Raw genomic sequence first — 15,322 nt, forward strand, 5'->3', positions numbered from 1 at the left:
ACATGGGCCTGTGGTCCCAGCAGGTGCTGCGGTGTTGCCTGGATGAACAGATGTGCTGACCTCTGGGAAAAGCCAAGGGGATCCTCCAGGCCCAGGGAAAAAGACAGATACGGCAACACGTTCAGGACTGTAGATGAGGGTATGCAGGAAATTCTTGTGCTTATGCAGCTTTTCCGAGAGTCTGAATTTATGTAAAACCAAAATGCCAACAACAGTATAATGTTCTGCAGGAGCAAGCCTGTGACAACAGAACGCAGTGAGCGGGGAAAGAGGGTGAAGGGTTACAAGGATTCTAGGCTGTCTGGGGAGGCTCCCTCGAGCCAGAGACTGCTGTGACCTCGAATGTGACTCATTAGAGACTAAGACAAAATGCACAACCAGAAGTCAACAGAAAAGATGAAATAAGGGACCCCTCTGGTGGCCCAGTAAGTAGCTAAGACCCCATGCTCCCAACGTCAGAGGGCCAGATTTGATCCTGGTCCCACATGCCACAACTAAGACCCAGCATAGCCAAATAAATAAAACTAAATGGAGAAATAAAATATTTCTTAAAGAGATAAAATGAAATAAAATATCTGATCAATCCAAAACAACAAATAAAAGAATAGCAAGATGCAAGATGGTGCATCAAACCCAACTACACAAGAAATTACCTCAAATAACAGACTACACCCATTCATGACAGAATAAATAAATAAACCAAACACTCAGGCCAGAAGACAACAAAAACCATCAGAATAATAAACAACATCCAACTATTTGCTATTGATTCACTTTAAACATAACAACACAGATTTTAAAAAGTTATTCTATGCAAGGACTTAAAGAAACAAAAATAAACTAGGGTAGCCAAGTTACTACTAGACAAAGTAGATCTTAAGGCAAAAAGTATTAAAGAGGGATATTTCATGACAAAAAGGTCAGTTCAAAAGTAACTCTTTTTGGCCACACAGCATGTGGAGATCTTCGTTCCCCAACTAGGGGTGGAACCTGCACTCCCTGCAGTGGAACCAGCATGGAAGTCCCCAAAAGTGACTTTTAAATTTGTCTTTCTGTACCTAATAATGCAGCTTACACACACACACACACCATTCCTGACAACCCTGTAGGGCAAGTGCTCCATCTGTTCATATCTAAAATTATACATTCTTGATTTCTGGCTCCTCCATGTAAATCTGAGAATCAAGATGAATAAATCTACTGAGAAACTTTATTGCAACTTTGAGAAAAAGGACACAATTTTGGATTAATTTGGGGGGGGTGACATCTCCACAATATTGAGACTTCCCGTCCATGATACCTTTTCTATTTACTTGGGACTGTCATTAATTTTAGGGAAGTGCCCTACATTCCTACATTTCTTTTCCTTTCAAAGGTCACAGCTGCCCCAGGGCAGCACTCACCTGCCTCACGCACACAGCTTCCCTAACCCGGCCGCTGTCCGGGGTCTGCGGGCCCAGGATCGGAGCCAGGCGCCGCCCAGCGCCAGGCCCACCACCTGCTTGGCACCCTCTCCCTTCCCTGCTGCCACCCTGCAGGCCCTGCCCATGCACCTGGCTCCCTGGGAGAGACTGCACACGGCCCCACGGGGCTCACCATCCTCTCTTCAGTCCCACTGGGGACTGCTCTGAAGTACAGGAGCCTCAAAAGGGAGGCCGTGCCCCCCGGGTGGTCTGGCCCCGGCCTCGTCTCACTGCCCAGGAAGCTCAGCCACCACGAGGCCGCCGGTCAGACACCAGGCTAGCCCCGTGGAGCGAGACTGGGTGACTTCCCTTCACCCAGACCGGGCCCGGGGCTCACCGAGCAGAGGCCGGGCGTCTGGCCGGGCGTCTGTCCGCATGGGCCCTGTGGTGCCGTCCTGGCTCCCGGCTGCCCTCAGGACTGTGCCACCCTGGTGACCGCATGTCTGAGGCTCCGGGCGGGCTGTCCCGCAGCAGTGACTAGGCTGGCCCCAGCGGGCTCAGCCACCGAGCGCTCCGCCCAGGCACCACGCTGCCTCCTGCCACTACACTCTGCGCTCTGTCCAAGAGCCGGAAGCTGCCCTGCACTGAAAGGCTGTGGAGCAAACACCTGACTCAGGCCCAGCAGCCGCATCCGGTCTGCTGAGGGTCTTCTGTGGAATTCTTCACATCTCTTGAAAGGTGCGCAGAGCCTCTGAGGGTCTCGGTGGGATCCACGCGGGGGCTGCCCAGTGCTCCTTCCCTTCAGAGCACTAATGCGCCCTCACTCACCTCACAAAACCCTGCTTTTCTTACAGTTACTGCTGCATTCCTTCCCTTCCCTTTGCACAGATCTCCCCCACAGAGCTGTCTCCGTCCACTGGTGCTACCTCGCCTGCTCTGGGCTCCTGGCCTCACCAGCCCACATCCTGCCTGACGCCAGCTTCCTCGTCAGGGTCCCCAAGCGCGTCCAGGTCTCAGGACCCATCTGAGGCTCAGAAACACGGGGCCCAGCATCCAGATTAGGTCACGAAAGACTCCATGGCTTCCAGTCTGGTGGGTCTCTCAGCCCTTATCCTGGGGGAGGCCACAACATAAGGACGGACGCTTTCTCCAGTAGCTGCATGCATGCATTTGAGAGATGGCAGAAACCATACCCCAGTGGGGCCTGCAGACGGTGAGCTCCCGGCTTCCTGACCACAGACACCGAGGTGCCGGCGGCTGCTTCAAGCTGCTAACAGCAATGCGTACTCCGACAACATCCAAAGTGCACTCCTGCCCCCACACCCCCCACCCCACAACCATCTCCCCCGCAGGTGCCAGCAACTTCACCTGCAGTGTTAGTCTGGCCTGAAACCCAACCCTGGCAAAGCCTCTGCACTGCCCACGGCTCCGCTCCCTTGCCTGCGCCACATACCGTCTATCCTGCCTGCCTGCCTGCCCCACCAATGACCACCCAGCCCAGTCGCCTTCTACTGTCGCAGCCACAGTGACCCCAGGAGACAAGGGTCAGATCAGCTCACTCCTCTGCCCAAACCTTAACTCGCCATCGGCCTCGGGTCAACACTCAGCTCCCAAGACTGCCCTCAAGGCTGCCCTGCTGATGCCCCGACCCAGCCTTGTGAGCCCCCTGACCAGCCACTCTTCCCTCCCTACTGCCCTGGCACCTTCGCTCTGCCTCAAAGCTCTTCTCCCCACATCTGCAAGGCTCTCGCCATCAGCTCCTCCTCACCCACTCAAATCTCACCTTTTCAAGGAGGTGAGCTTTAGACCTCGCCTGGCTCCCCACTCCCCATCCCATCCTGGTGGTGTGACAGGCACTCTGGCCTCCAGCGTATGCTGCACTGGCAGCGTGTGGCCCCCACCCTCAGAATCACAGCCATGAAGGCAGCTCACCAACCCCTCCCAAGATGCCCACACAAAACAGGCTCTTAACAGATGACCCCAAGAAAGACAAGTGAGTGACTGTTAAGGGGCTGTGAACCCATGTGTAAAACATATACAGATGTAAAAACGTTAAATTTGTCCCTGAAAGTTGACTGAAAACCAGTATCAGATATATACAGCAAAGATGCTCTCATTCAATGTAGAGCCATATGTATTTATTTGCAAAAATTCGTTTTCAGTTTTGACTGAAATGTTGACAAAAGCCAAATACTGATCTCAAAACTGCTGTATCACAAAAGCTTAAACTAAGATTATTTAGTGACACAAACAGTCACAAACCTCTCATACATCCTTCTGTATTTTGCTTGCTTCGTCATGTGTAGATTAATACAGCAGTACACACATTTAACACAAAACAAACACTAGTGTCCTGAAGTAAGTGCCCAGGGAAGGCAGCCTCCTCCCTGCTGCCCCAGCCCCTACTCAGAACTCTGCCCTGCAGAGGACAACCCTTCCTGCCCCACTTCCACTCCGCACCCCAGTCCAACCCTGCCCACCCTCAGATGCTTCTGGCCAGCACACTGGCCTTCCGTCTGCCTGGAACCCACCCCTCCCCATCCTTGCATCTGGCTCTTACTCCCCTTTCAAGAACAATGCGAAGCTGCCTCTTGCAAGAAGCCACCCCCCACACACACCAAAACCCTCACACCTGGGGCAATCAGAGCACCCCCGGTGTTTTCGTCACCGAGGGATTCATCACACTTTACTGACCACCAACCCACAACCTGCCCCACCGTACACCCAGCCTTGTTCCCTTTGCCAGGAATGTTCTTGCCCCAACGAATGCCTACTCTGTCTAAAGGAGGCTCCTCTGATCCCTCAGCCCTCATCTATTTCCTTCGCTGTCCCTGCAGGGTGTCCGCAGGTGTGTGTTCTCACGCGTGTACTTAGTCAGCAGGTGTCCTCCTGCTCCAAGTTTGTGCAGGTTTTGTTCTCTACCGTATCGCTAAAACCGAGCACACAGTACATGTTCATGTGATTTGCTGAAAAACCGGAAGAGCAAATGAAACGCCCAGGGTAGGCCGCCGATCCCCACAGAGAGTGAGGTCGACGAACGTGGTTCCTGGACACGACCAAGCGCGGGGCCGTCGGCCCGCTCCTCCTCGGTCCCGGGCACCCCTCGCCGCGGAGCGCGGCGGCCCCAGCTGGCCTGCCTACCTCTGAGTCCCGGTTGAGGCGGTACACGTAGAGCTGCGAGGTCCCGGCCACCACGAGGTTGCGCTCGCTGTTGTTAAAGAAGTTGCAGTACATGGAGAACTCGAGGCCGGTGGGCGGATGCGCCTGCTTGTACACGGCGTACATGGCGCCGCGCTCGGGCTGCACAGGAAGGCGACAGGGTGAGCAGGAACGCCCGCGCGAGACCTTCGGCCCACCCGCGACCCCCCGGCCGGCGCGCCCGCGCCCACTGGCCGCCCACCTGGCAGTTGGAACTGGCTGACGGGGAACCTGTACGGCGCCGAACACGGCCCGCCCGGACGCGGAAGCCGCGCGCCGATGTTCCGGGTTCTGCGCCTGCGCAGCGCCGCCGAGGCGCGGGGACCGCGGGGGGCACAGCGGCCCCTGGCGGCCGGGGGCAGCCTCGCGGCTCCGCTGCCGGGCTCCACATACAGAGCCCCGAAAATCCAGCTCGCGGGAGATCCAGGGTCTCACTGAGGAGGACGCAGAGCGGGCTGGAAGCCGGACGGCGGCTGGGCGGCTCAGAGCTGGCTGGTCGGGACCTGCCCGCCCCCCGGATCCCAGAATGGGGTCACTGCCGAGGGTCTCTCCCGCAAGAAGAGGCGCGGTCTCAGGCGCCCTGCCAGATGCTGGCAGCAGTGTGGAGGCCGGGGGAGCAGAGCCCCCCGGGCGCAAACACGTGCCGAATTAGGCCCCAGCGGCTGCAGCAAGTGTGGCGGAGCCCGACCAGCACAGGGGTCAGGAGAGCTTCCTGGAGGCGTCTTGTCCTGTCCCTGCTCAGCGTTGCCGCCGCAGGACGACCCCCCGACACCACCACCCGAGGCGAGCTCACGACGCGCGGCCCTGGCGTGCCCCTCTACGAGCCCCTCCCCTGAGGACACCTTTTCGCCCGTCTTTCCCACTGCTCCCTCCCCAGGCCTGGTAGTTGCCCGCTTCAAGGGCCCTGGAGCCAGGACCACCACGCTCAGCTAGGCAGACCTCTCTTCACTCGGCAGGGACGCGCCCCAGGTACCCTCCAACAGGTATGGGATTTAGAAAGGGAAAGATTTTTTTTTTTTTTTTTTTCCTTTTTGGCCGCCGCGTGGCTTGCAGGATCTTATTTCCCTGCCTAGGGATCGAATAGAGAAAGCTGAGCGCGGAAGAATTGATGCTTTTAAACTGTGGTGTTGGAGAAGACTCTTGAGAGTCCCTTGGACTGCAAGATCAAACCAGTGTATCCTAAAGGAAATCAGTCCTGAATATTCATTGGAAGGACTGATGCTGAAGGTGCAGCTCCAATACTTTGGCCACCTGATGGGAAGAGCTGACTCATTACAAAAGACGAAGATGCTGGAAAAGATTGAAGGCAGGAGGAGAAGGGGACGACGGAGGATGAGATGTTTGGATGGCATCACTGACTCGATGGACATGAGTTTGAGCAAGCCCCGGGAGTTAGTGATGGACAGGGAAGCGGGGTGGGGGGGCGGGGTTGCTGCCGTCTGACTCACAAAGAGTCAGACACGACTGAGCGACTGAACTGAATGAAGGGATGGAATCTGTGCCCTCTGCAGTGCAGAGGGGAAGCTCAGAGCCCTAACCACTGGACTGTCAGGGAATTTCCAAGAAATGGAATCTTAAGAAATAAAACAAGAAAATAAAGGCAAAGCCAAGAAAATGGCACAGAAGTATGTGTTTGTTGCATCCATACCTGCCCACTTAGTCATGTCAGCAACAAGACTTGAGCTGTGGACAAAGGGGTCACTTGGGTGCCTGGGCAGGTGTGTGACTCCTGAACCACACCAGCCCCTTTAAAAGTCATAACAAAATTGAACCCTGAAGAGAGAGGTCGACTGGGGCAGGGCTTATCATGGGCCTGGGAGAACACAGGGCCCCCAGCAGCCCTTCCTAGAATTACTGAGGCCTGTAACTGTGTCCACAGGTCAGCAGACCCTCCGTGTGGGAAGCCTGTCTCCCAGATTCACTATTTTATGTCATGCATTTACAGGTGTTTTTTTGTGACAGAAGTCATAGGGGAGTGAGGAGTAGCTGCTACCCTCCCCGCTCAAGCCCCTTCACTTGTAGCAAAATAAGCCCCCGTCCCCCTCAGCCCTCAGGCCTACATGGCCCCCTGGAGGGCTGTGTCTGAAGGGGGTGCTTTAAAGTAGTTTAGGTATTGGGGTCAGACAGCAATGAAGAGTCACGAGTTATCTTGCTTCCTTGAAAAGCAGCGTCTGAGTTTCATCCCTGTGTCCTTATCCCTTGCTTTTTGAGAAAATGGTCCTTTCATCATTTGTCATGTTCCCCTCCCTCCAGATCTTGATCTGGGAATAGCAGAGATATATCCCTTGCCCCTCACCCAACATAAAAGTGGCGCTGGTTTGTCTCCATATGGAGCCAGGGCTCCTGCTTCTGGTCCGGTCTTGTCCTCAGAGACTTGCCTTCTTCTGGAGGAAAATTTGTTAAATATTTTAAAAAATATTTGTTAAATATTTTAAATAATCTGAATTTGTGCCCAGAGATATTCAGCCAGTCATCTCCCCATTTAAAAATCAGAGATATTTTCATCTCCAACCAAAGGCTTCTCTGTTCTGCTTGTGCTGAAACAGATGGGTGACTGTCTCAGAGGTTTTCTCTCTCTTTTGCTCAAACTCCACCTAATAAAGTTCTGAGAGCATGAAAAAAGAAGTCATTAAAAAAAAAAAAAAAAAAAAAAACTGGAGCCAGGGCTTCCCTGGTGGCTCAGTGGCAAAGAATCTACCTGCCAATGCAGGAGACATGGGTTGGATCCCTGATCCAGGAAGATCCCACATGCTGCAGAGCTACTAAGCCCGTGTGCCACAACTATTAAGCCTGTGCTCTAGAGCCTGGGAGACGCAAAGACCGAGCCCATGTGCTGCAAATACTGAAGCCCAAGTGTCCTAGAGCCCATACTTCTCAAGAAGAGAATCCACCACAATGAGAAGCACACACACCGCAGCTGGAGAGTGGCCCACGGTCCCCACAACTAGAGAAAAGCCTAAGCAGCAACGAAGACCCAGCACAGCCAAAACTAAATAAAATAATTAAAAAAACAGAAACAACTAGCCAGAGCCACCCCGAGGATGCGCTAGAGGAGGGAATGGGCAAAGCTGGGGCCGTGGCCAGGACACTAGCCCTCGCGTCGGCGGTGGACGGGCAGTGACGCACTCACATCACAGGGCAACTGTGCTGGCTGAGCAGGTCAGCGACTACAGAACCCTCAGACCCAAGCCTGGCACGTGGCACACACCCTAACAATGTGCGATGTGTCTGTGGGAGAAAGGGGCCCAGGGTGGACAGAGCGAGAGGCACTGAAGTAGCTCAGTCCTGGGAAGAGCAGCAGCCGGCGGGCAGGAAGCAGAAGAGGAGGGCGGGGCCGGGAGGTTGCAGTCCTGATTGGACGCCTGGTCCTACCTACGGCCCAAGCTTCACATGCCTCACAGACGCGGGTCTGAGGCTGGCTTCTTGGAGGGCCCTGAGCTCAAGGGTCCTGACTCCCCATCAGGCACCAGGCACTGCTGTGGGGAGAGGCTGCCCCACCTTTCGAACTTTCTTGGTGGGAAACTTTCCTCTCCTGGGAAGGCGAGATGAGGCGAGCAGGCTGGGCTCCAAGGACAAGAGCGTTTATTGAAGCTGGGAAGCGAGGCGCGGGGGAGGGGCTGGGGCGCTCCGGGAGACGGCGCTTCTGAAGGCCTGCGACGGCCCAGGGTCAGGAGCCAGAGCCTAGGGCAGAGGGGACAGAAGCTCTCAGAAGGCGATGTTATCCTCATACAGCGACAGCAGCAGCAGGACGGTCCAGCCGCCCAGCAGGCCCACGTTGTGGAGCAGGAAAAGGAGCCAGGGCCGCCGGTCGCGCACGTTCAGCATGGCCGGGAGCTGAGGACGGGCCTGGGTCAGAGCCGGTTCAGAGCGCCCGCCCAGCGCCTCCCGGGGCAGCCCCGGCCCGCCCAGCTCTGACCATGTCGCAGAGCGCCACGTAGAGGAAGAGGCCGGCGGCCACCGCCAGGATCCAGGTCTCGCCGTCTTCGCCTACGCCGGCCGTGAGCGCAACATAGAGGCCGATGAAGGCCGTGAGCGCCGAGGCCAAGTTCAGGAGCAGCGCGCGGCGCACCGACAGCCCCGCGTGCAGCAAGGCCGCGAAGTCCCCTGGGGCAGGCGGTGGGGGTGGTTTAGTTGCTCCGTCGTGTCCGATTCTTGAGACCCCATGGACCATAGCCCCCCAGACCCCTCTGTCCATGGGATTCTCCAGGCAAGAGTACTGGAGTGGGTTGCCATTCCCTTCTCCTGGGGATCTTCCCGACCCAGGGATCGAACCTGGGTCTCCTGCACTGCAGGCGGATTCTTTACCGTCTGAGCCACGAAGCGAGGGCGGGGCTGGGGTCAGGTCGAGGGCCGCGCCCACTCCCCGATAGTCCAGCCCACCTGCGCGGCCGACCAGCCACACCCATACCCCCGCTGTGGGCAGGCCCCGCCCCCGGCCGGCGGGAACCCCGCAAGGCTCACCCAGCTCGTGCGGCACCTCGTGGCAGAACACTGCCAGTGAGGTGGCCAGCCCCGTCTTCCAGGAGGACAGAAAGGCGGCGCCCACGGCCAGCCCGTCGGCGAAGTTGTGCACGGCGTCGCCCAGCGTGATCACGTAGGGCAGCAGTCTCAGCTCTGCGGACGCGGCGGGTGTGGGTGCGCGTCTGCCCCGGGCCCGCGTCTCCGCCCCCTTCTCCGCCCCTGTGCCTGCGCCGCGCACCGAGACCCTGACCCCCAACGCTTCCGGGGCCTCTCTAAGGGCTCACCTGGGCTCAGTCTCAGGGGCTCCGGGCTCAGCAGCTCGGGGCTCTCCTCCGCCACCTGGAGGGGAGACGGGGTGGGGGGTGGGCCGTGTACATTAGGCTCAGGGCGGGACGGTGAGGAGGCGCGCGCGGAGCTAGGTCCCCAGATCAGGCCAGGGGCGGAAGCTCTGGAGGGGTGACTGGGAGCGTGCATACAGGGCTCCGCCAGGGGGAGCGACGCTGGGCAGGGCGGGCTCACCAGGTCTGCGCGAGAGCCCTCGTGGAGCTGCTTGGGCTGCCGGAAATCGCTGGGCGCCAGCTGCAGGGACACGCCATGGCTGAGGCCGCCGTGACTGTGGCCATGGCTGCAGGCCCCATCCTTTGGGTCCTGCGGGGATGGCAGCTCAAGATCCACCGTGCCTCCCCCACCCCTCCCCGCACCACGTCCAGCCCCCAAGCACCTGACCTCCGGGTCCAGGGGCAGCAGAAGGTTGAAGAGGCTCTCAAACAGGAAGAAGGCATAGAGCCCGCCCAGGACAGCTAGGAGGTGCCAGGTGTGTTGGAAGGCAGGGTCCTCCCCGTCGTGGGCGTGCAGCCCCAGCACCTGGTGGGGGTGTGGGCAGAGGACACTGGGCTGGGTGTCTTGGGACCTCCTCCTCCCAGACAGGCGGATAGAGATTAGGGGTCAGGGAGGGCCCTGGCGGGCTGGGGCAACCTTAGGCATCAAGTGCAGGAGGGCGTCACCGGTGAGCGCGCCCACAGCCATGCTCAGGAAGGCCTGGATGACGTAGTGGGAGGCGGTGCTGCACCTGGCACAGCTGAGGAGCACGAGCCCGAGGAGGGAGCACAGGCAGGTCAGTAGCGTGGCCAGGGAGCCGTACAGGTACCCTGAACAGGGAGGACAGTGAGCACCTGTCTCCCAACCGTGGCCCCTTGTTTTCCCTGGAGGGGCATCCAGACCGAGTCTGGGAGGAGCAGGAGCCCCCCAAGGTTGCAGGCGGTCAGGTGCAGTCCTTGCCTCGGCTTCCTGCTGGCCCCTGGCCTCAAGCCCCCATCCTCTTCCCTCGCAGCATTCCCTTCCCTGTTGCCCCTCTACCCTGCTGCCTGGTCTGCCAGACCTGGCCCCAGCTCTCCGCAGCCCAGCGGCTACTTTCTCCTCCCTTTTTGGTTCCATCTCCACGCTGCCAGCCCCTTGGGCACCGCTGGGCAGACGCAGCTATAGGGTAGGGTGGACACTCACTCTCGGCCTGGCTGAGCTGGTCCTGGGTGGGGAGTGAGGGCTGAGGGCTGCAGGCCCCACTCAGTTGCTGCTGGAGCAGAGCGGGGCTCAGTTGGGCCCAGTTGTCCGGCGTCACCCCGGCCTGCTCAGACAGCCCGTACACAGCCATGATGTCTCGAGCACTCAGGCACAGCTAGGGTGGGGGTGACACACTGGTGTTCAGGGCCATGAGTGGTCCATGGGCCCCCACCTCTCTCTGGGACTCAGGCACACGGATGGCTCACCGTGTCCCACGCACTGGCGCTGATATTGGGGGTGGCAAGGGGTACGGGGCCCTGGCCCTTTCCCAGAAGACTGAGGTCGCTGTGGCCGTCGTGGGGCTCTGTAGCTCCACCCAGCCCCAGGTGCTCCATCAAGGCCGCCAGCTCTGGCAGGAGGTGAAAATCTGAGTTTGTGGCCTCCAGCCCTGCACTCCCCAGGGGCGCGGATGCTGGGGTTCAGAGCGCTGTACCCCAGCTCAGGCCTCACCGTCCAGGGTGATGTTGGGGTTCTCGCTGCTGTGCTGCCGGAACACGAAGTCCACGAAGTACTGGGGGGTCGGCAGGGCGCGGAAGCAGGCGCCGCTCCTGACGTGGTCCAGCAGGGCAGCCAGCACCAGGCCAGGGCTGCCGGGAGCCCCCACCCCTGCCGCCTCCCCCAGCAGCTGAGGCAGGTCCACACAGGCCTGGGGAGGAGCTGGCCTCAGTCTCTCGAGCAGCACGGCCACACTGGCCTCTCGGTCTGCGGTGCCCCTGCTGCCCCCCGGACTCCGCTGGACCCCAGGTACCACAGCCTTCCCCTGCCCGGCCCCACTGGTCTCCACCCCGCCTCATCCTGGGCTCTTCCTTGGAGCCCCGGGAGCTTTCTCAGCCCTGTTGAGGATCAGGGCCCTCTCGGGGAGCCCGCAGCCCTGCCTGAGTCAGTGGTGAGCGTCCATTTGTGACCCCCCCCAGCCCAGGCTTCCCCGAGCACCCAGAAAGGTGCTGAGGCCCAGCCCCACCTGAATGGTCCCCTTTCTCAGTCCCTCTCGGACCCTCTTCCCCCAGTGCCCCTGGGCAGCCAGCCCAGGCCCCCACCTGCTGAGAAGTGGGCTGGCCGGCGGCACGGGCCTGAATCCGCTGCAGCAGCTTGCTCAGGGCCGGGCTCAGGGCCTCGGGGCTCCCAAGCAGGACCAGGAGCTCGTCGGCGTGGGCAGCCCAGCGGCCAGCCCGGACCTCGGCGCAGGTGCCCACCGGGTCGCTGAGGTAGAGGGCGGCGGCAGCACTGAGGCGGGCAATGTACCTGGGCTCCAGGGCCGGGCCCGAGGGGGCCCCGGGCTTCTCAGGCCTGCCCAGAGCCAGGGCGTCGTCCACAGACAGGCACTGTTGGCACAGATGGGCGGGCAGGGGCCACACACAAGGGCTGCCACCCTCCTGTCCTTCAAGCCGGTGCCCTCCACCGTCGGCTCACTTACAGACCCCTGCCCTCCCCAGTGACAGGAGGGCACATACACGGGGGGACCCCCATCCCAGGGAGGATTCTGCCTGGAACCACTGCCAGTTTTGGGGTGGGGGAGAGCAGGGCACTGACAGGGTGGGGGGGGCAGCCGTGGGATCCCAGAGCCGTACCCCACCCTCCCCAGGGAGGGCAGGGGGCTCTGAAAGGGAGCAGAGGAGGGTGGGCTTGGGCCTGCGGGCAGGGCCCGGCGTCAGGCCACCCGCGCGGCCCGCCTCCTGGAGTTTGCCCGGGTCCTTTGCAGCTGGCCTCGGCCTGGGGTGGAGCGGCGGGCTTGGGCTGGGGCCGGGCCGGAGGACCCGTCGGTTGGGGGTGTTACCTTTCCACACGGCCCGTCGGCACACTGCACACGGGCCGCCAGTGTATTTAACAGGCCGCCCAGCGCCGCTCGGTCCAGAGCGCCCTGGCCCGAGGACAGCAGGGTCAGCAGACGAGCAGGGGGGGTCGCCGTCCCAGACACCGCCAGCGCGGCCAGCACAGCCAGCAGCGGCCCCAGCCTGGGCCGGCCCGGGAGCGCCATGCTGCAGCCCCCTGGCACCTGGAGCCCAGGGTAAGCCGTGCTTGCCTGGGTGGCTGCAGGCCGCGTGGGCTGCCCGATGCTGTACTGGGGCTGGGCTGGGAGCCACCCGCCCCGGCAAGGCTCTCCAGGCATTTCCTGCAGGGCCCTGTGATTGGCTGCCAGAGGCGTTGCCTCGGGTTAACCATTCCAGTGGCAGATCCTCCCTGAGCCCGGGGCTACTGCCCCAGGGTGAGGCCGGGGTCCCTGGGTGGATGGACCTGGGTCACCCCTCTGGTCCTTCAAGGGTCTTGTTAGTGAACGCAAGTCTGTGAGCCTGACACATGGTGAGGTTGAAGCTTGCAGCAGAGAAAGGTTTATTGTGGTGCCGAGCTAGGAGAACAGGTGACTCATGTTCAAAATCCCTTAAATCTCTGGATGGCTTTGGGGGAGTCTGTAATAGGCAGAATCTGGGGAGAGGGCTTTCTCCTAATTGGTTGGTGGAGAAGTGTCGGTGGTGTCCCTGGGCTCCGTTGTGGGGCTGGGACCTTAGTCCTGGCAGAAAAGCTGGAGACCCTGCCCCAAGGCTGGTTTCTCCACTGCCCCTCCTTGGTTTCTGTGTCCCGCCCTTCCCCAATTAGCAGCTATTTGAACGTGACCTTCGGAATTCAGGAGAGGTCTTAGGGGACTGAAGGAAGCCTGTTTCCTACAAGGAGAAATGGAGGACCTGGAAAGGATTTTACTGGCAAGGGCCCTACAGGGTGCAGTTTAGTTCCCATCCCCGCCCCACACCCCCTTTAACTTCTCAATCTTGACAACAGGTGTTGGACAAAAAAGGGAATAACATTTTGGGTGGAGAGATTAAGCGTAGACTTGGCAGAGGAGCTCGGTTTTACGGGGACTCGGTTTCTGCCCGGGGTTGTTTCCCGTGGCCCTCTCTCTAGGGGCTGCCCCCAAGCCAAGGGCATCTGGGGCAGAGGTTCCAGGAGAGTACCGCCAGGCCTGCCCCCCACCCCACTGGAGAGCTCTGGTACAGCTCTGCCCCGCTCCCCCCCCCAGCATCTTCCCCCTCAAGGCAGCTCACACACCGCAGCTCTCCTGGGGGTGGGGGTATGGATCCTGAGCTGTGTTGCATTTCCCAGGGTGGAATTGCTGCAGCCCCTGTGAGGAAAGCAGGAGAGACTCCGTCTTGAAGCCTGTCATCAGTCTTAAAGACAGAATGTGACCTGGGCCTGAACCCTGCCCAAGAGTGAGGAAACCGTTGCTAGTGAAAACCGGGTCTCCTGGAGACTTCTCTCCCTACAGGTGACAAACGGAGATTGTAGTTGAGGTCAGGCTGCCTGTTAGATTAACCATGGAGACATCTCCCCTTGATGTATAATCTCTGTCCCCCCTTTTAACCTTAATTGTTTGTTCTCCTAGGTCCTACTTGTTGTAAAACTCAATCATATGCAACAAAGAGGTTGCTAATATGTAACCAATCACGTGGTGGAGGGTATAAAACTGGGCCTCTCAGAAACATCAGGGTCCTTGTTGGGAACTGATTCCCCTTGGACCAGCTGGCGTAATAAACTGTACTCCACTGTCTTGAGTGGCCTCCAAGGTGTGTTTTTGACTCTGGATTCCACAACAGAATCAGAGGGAACTGAGATAAGCTGCTGAGTCATGCTCCCTCTACCGCCTCCAGGGAAAATCCCCAGGAAATGGCCAAAGCCCCACATAAACAGACGGGAACAGGAGCCAGGCCTCTGCCACCAGGCGCACCACCCCGGAAGGGGCTCGGGGTGGGGAGAAGTGTGGCTCCCAGCCCTGCCCCTCCCTACAGGCTTCCACTCCGGCCTTTGAACCCCTGGGCCTTATCTCTGCCTAGTTGGCGATCTGGGGAAAGGGGCAGACCCTCTGGGGAAAGGGGCAGACCCCAGGGAGCCAGTTGCCTCTGCCCAGGCAGGTCTCAGGGCAGCCTTGCCTTCTAGAGGGAGTGTTTAGGTGGCCCCTTCCATACCTGATTGGACAGACCCCTGAATCTCACCCTGTGGGGTGTGGCTGGGGTTGGGGAGAAGCTCCAAGGGAGCTGGGAGCCCAGGCCTCGGGACTCTGTCCCAGCGTCCCCTGCTGCCTGGGGCAGGGCACCGGGCCAAGCACAGAGCTCTGGGCAGGCGGAGCTCCTGCCCCTCCCACACCACAGGGTGACCTTCGTGGGCCCTGAGGGTATCAGGGAAGTGGCGGGCTTGGGAAGAGCCTGAGGGTTCCCGGACCCCTGGGTCACTGAGGAGGGAAGCTGGAAAGATTCAGGCCCCCTCACAGTTGTGAAGTCCACCGGCTCAAACTGTCCCTTTTCCTACCCCACCTCACCACGGCCGTGGGGCCGGCCAGAGCTGAGCCCACCTCATCCTGTACTGTTTGGGCCTGGTGAGCTTCAGGGATGAGGTCTCAGCCCAGACATTTGGTCAGCCCCCCAGGTCCTGTGTGCAGCCTGACCCCACTGGGACGGCCCTGGGCCTCAGCGCCTGTGTGGGCCCACGTTTCTGTTTCATGTCTGCCCCAGCCCCTCCTTCCTAGCCCAGGGCCGCCAGAGCATGTCAGTAGCTTCCCTGCACACCTGCCTGTCCCCCCCAGTGCTGGGCAGACCCCCAGGTCCCTCCTGCATCAGCCCATCCAGCAAGCACCAGAAGCCCTTGTTCACTGCATGATATTCACAGCAGCCCTAGAGCCCATCCCTGGGTGGAGATAAAATGCGCTCTAGACATTTTTT

At 59.7% G+C, this 15,322-nt stretch overlaps 2 protein-coding genes and 1 long non-coding RNA gene across 20 annotated transcripts in view; 1 reads left to right on the plus strand and 2 right to left on the minus strand.

Annotated features, from left to right (window-relative positions):
- Window positions 1-4,865, minus strand: part of CPSF1 (cleavage and polyadenylation specific factor 1) — a 14,206-nt gene extending 9,341 nt beyond the window's left edge. For 14 of the 18 annotated variants that reach the window (XM_081497342.1, XM_081497336.1, XM_081497337.1 and 11 more), the window contains exons 1-2: window positions 4,804-4,865; window positions 4,545-4,703 (exon numbers count right to left, since the gene is read on the minus strand). In XM_081497342.1, the coding sequence (XP_081353468.1) occupies window positions 4,545-4,688 (144 nt within the window). In that variant the 5' untranslated portion in view covers window positions 4,689-4,703; window positions 4,804-4,865. Of the gene's footprint in view, window positions 1-4,177; window positions 4,521-4,544 lie in introns of those variants that run through there. The other 4 variants (XM_081497343.1, XM_081497341.1, XM_081497334.1 and 1 more) reach the window with 2 other exon arrangements.
- Window positions 4,866-8,166: 3,301 nt separating this feature from the next.
- Window positions 8,167-12,685, minus strand: SLC39A4 (solute carrier family 39 member 4). The gene is made up of 12 exons (XM_081497399.1): window positions 12,394-12,685; window positions 11,657-11,941; window positions 11,070-11,265; window positions 10,826-10,968; window positions 10,563-10,734; window positions 10,038-10,210; window positions 9,789-9,926; window positions 9,582-9,710; window positions 9,347-9,401; window positions 9,063-9,215; window positions 8,518-8,705; window positions 8,167-8,435 (listed from the first exon to the last, which is right to left on the minus strand). Exons 1-12 carry the CDS (start codon window positions 12,592-12,594, stop codon window positions 8,307-8,309), a joined length of 1,962 nt encoding a protein of 653 aa, XP_081353525.1. The 5' UTR covers window positions 12,595-12,685; the 3' UTR covers window positions 8,167-8,306.
- On the plus strand, window positions 9,449-14,157 carry LOC145509211 (uncharacterized). The gene is made up of 2 exons (XR_014055913.1): window positions 9,449-12,624; window positions 13,713-14,157. It is a non-coding gene; the product is annotated as an uncharacterized LOC145509211 (long non-coding RNA).
- The last annotated feature ends 1,165 nt before the right edge of the window (window positions 14,158-15,322 follow it).

Source organism: Giraffa tippelskirchi, chromosome 6 (assembly GCF_054371585.1).
Source record: "Giraffa tippelskirchi isolate mGirTip1 chromosome 6, T2T-mGirTip1v1.2.pri, whole genome shotgun sequence".
Lineage (NCBI taxonomy): Eukaryota > Metazoa > Chordata > Mammalia > Artiodactyla > Giraffidae > Giraffa > Giraffa tippelskirchi.